Consider the following 2,676-nt stretch of genomic DNA (forward strand, 5'->3'; position numbering starts at 1 on the left):
AGGAGCTCTTCCTCCAGCCCCGATTTCTGCTGTTGCTCGGTGCTAAGCCTGAGGCTCAGGGACCCCTCAACATGCGGGGGCGATGCTGCGTGTTCCAGAGTTCAGCCCAACGCCCTGGAGGGCTCTGGGCGTGTGGAGCTGCTGCGGTGCTGCCAGCGTGGTGCCCCCGGCGCTCCCTCACTCCTGCGGCCCCTCTCGTGTCGGTTCTCCCGCAGCTCGGCCCTGCTCGGATCCTCAGCCGTGCGGCTGCGAGGCCCCCCCGGCCCGGGCACAGGGAGCGGAACAAGGAGAACATGTCGCAGCTGAATGGAACCACCACCCCGAGCGGTGGGTGCATCCCCAGAGCCCCTGCCCAGCGTAACCAGAGCATTAATTCTGTTGCCAGCACCTATTCTGAGTTTGCGGTAATTCACCTCTTCTCACATCCCCCCCCTTTGCTGGGCAGCACAGGGTGGGTGCTCCCCCCTCCCAGAGCACCCCACGGGGCACCACATCTTTGGCTCTACATCGAGAACTCAAAATTGAGGTTTGGTGGCCAAGGCAAAGTGCTGCTCATGTCACAGGAAGGCCCTGAGTAGCCCAGTGGGGAACAGCCACAATCACATGAGATGCAGCCCAGGCCCCCCAGGACAGCCCTGCCAACGGGTCTGTCTCGAGCTGCTTGAGCGAAGTCCTTTGCCCCATCCCTGAGGTCCTGGTCCTCTGGTGCAGGGTGTTCTGGGGGTGCTGATGCTCCCCATCCTCTCCAGGGGCTGCAGCAGTGGTGCTCTGTCACTGTCCTAGCCCAGGCAGCAGGAGAGGGGAGGGGAGCTCTCCTGCCCCACCCCCCAGGCAGGGGAAGCCTTTTCCTGCTGTCTGCACGGGCTCATGTGTCACACGCTTGCACAGGGCTCTGCTCACTGTCCCCTGCAAAGGGACCCCAGCACCTCTCTTGCCTTGCCCTTGGTCTCTTCAGTGTGCTGGGAACTGCCTCAGCTGCGAGGAAGGTGCTCCCTGCTGCTGGATGGGACTTTACTGTCTCTGGCTGACTGGAGGTCCCTTACCCCCCACATCAGTGTGGGCTGAGCCCAAGCTTTAGCTCCGATACCAAATGACCATGAGCCTGGTGGCAGCTAAACTGGGATGTGCTGAGATTTCCACTCTTCTGGTGGGCTGATCCACGCTCATGCATAGCCCCAGGGCAGGGACGGGGCCGGTTTGGTTTGGTTTGTGATGGAGGCAGGTTTCTGCCAGGTCTGCCTTTCCTCCGGCCGCTTGGCATGGCCATCCCTGTCCTCCTGCTCCTGGGCTTCGTGCTGCTTCTGGGCTCTGGCAGCTCTGAGTTCTTGGCTACTGGATCTAACCCAGCTCCTGCTTCTTGTTTCCACAGCGTGAGCTTTCAAAGGTCTCCAGATCTGAGAGTGGCTCCCACGTCCTCAACTCCACCACCACCACTGCCTTCTGCTGAGCCCCGGCCGCGCTCCACTGCTCCCAGTTGTAGTGAGTCTGTGCTCGGGCAGAGCCTGGCTCAGTGTGCCTGCAGCGTCCCGTGTCCCAGGGCTCTGTCCTGCCCAGCCGGGGGGGTCCTGATGGGGCGCTTTTAAAAAGTAGCTTTTATTTGGGGAAACTCTCGCAGATGTTCATCATTAAAGGTTTAGTAAACTGTCAAGGTAGGGTAGCATGGGGGGGTGCTGGCCCCTGCCTGGCTGGGGCGAGCGAGTGCTCGGGCTCTGCCCTGCTGAGCATGCTCTGGGACAGACGGGCCCTCGGTGCTGTTCCTCACAGGCTCTTCCCCTTTATCATTGCTGTAGCTATTGTCCATCAGCAGCTTTCTCAACATCACACCAGGCTTGTGGTAGTGGGGGCTTTGCTTGAGCCCTGGGCGCTGGGCTCACCCCCTGCTGCAGCCTGCATCTCTTCTCTCCTCGGGGGGGTTCTGGGGGAAGCAGCAGGGTTGGGAGTAGAGCCCCCCACTGAGCCCCCCTGGCCTTATGACCTGTACCCTGCTCGTCCCTCTGCCCCATCTCTGGGCCATTGCAGGGCAGGGGCTATCTGAGCACTGCTAGAGCAGAGGGGAGCTGCAGTGGGACAAGGACAAGGCTTTGGTCCCTGCACCCGGGAGGGGGCAGCTTGTCTGACCCCCAGGACAGGCTCTGTGCAGGCCCGTACTGCCCTCCCTGTGCTGGGGACAGCATGGAGCTGGGTCCAACACAGCCCTGGGGCCTGTGTGCACCTTTGCTAAGGAAGCTCTGTACCTACAGGTCTGTCCCTGATCATGACTAATTTGCACCTTGTTATCACTACAGTTCCCCCACTCGCTGTTATTTATTCTCCAGGTTCTGCCCCTTGCTCTGTAACTGTATATACTGTTCATTGGAATAATAAATGTATGTGTATATAGCTGCTCTGTGTGTGTGTGTGTGTGTCTAGGGGGGGACTGGAGGCACCCTGGGGAGGGGGGATCTCAGGGTTAAGCTGGGGCCATCCTTTGGACACAACACGAAGCACCAATACAGCTATTATACAAAAGAAAATGTAATAAATGTATCCAGCCTGGCCTGGCCTCGCGTCAGCTTCAGCCCTCGTGCAGCTGCAGCCCTGCTCCAGCCTGTCAGTCCTGGGGGGCTGATGACAGAGTGGGGCCGGGGCTGGTTCTGGCAGCAGTAGGGTCCTCACTGCGGGCAGCTGGGGTGCTGG

The 2,676-nt window shown here is 60.4% G+C and overlaps 1 protein-coding gene across 1 annotated transcript in view; it reads left to right on the forward strand.

The window, feature by feature from the left end:
* The window catches only part of PRC1 (protein regulator of cytokinesis 1), a gene marked incomplete at its 5' end in the record, with an annotated part of 5,207 nt that extends 3,760 nt beyond the window's left edge, over window positions 1-1,447 (forward strand). Inside the window, 2 exons of the mRNA XM_010020104.1 lie at window positions 216-404; window positions 1,370-1,447. Coding sequence (XP_010018406.1) covers window positions 216-404; window positions 1,370-1,447 — 267 coding nt within the window. The remainder of the gene's footprint in view (window positions 1-215; window positions 405-1,369) is intronic.
* Window positions 1,448-2,676: the final 1,229 nt, after the last annotated feature.

The sequence above is a fragment of the Nestor notabilis genome, unplaced genomic scaffold (assembly GCF_000696875.1).
Source record: "Nestor notabilis isolate BGI_N333 unplaced genomic scaffold, ASM69687v1 scaffold21168, whole genome shotgun sequence".
NCBI classification, from domain to species: domain Eukaryota; kingdom Metazoa; phylum Chordata; class Aves; order Psittaciformes; family Psittacidae; genus Nestor; species Nestor notabilis.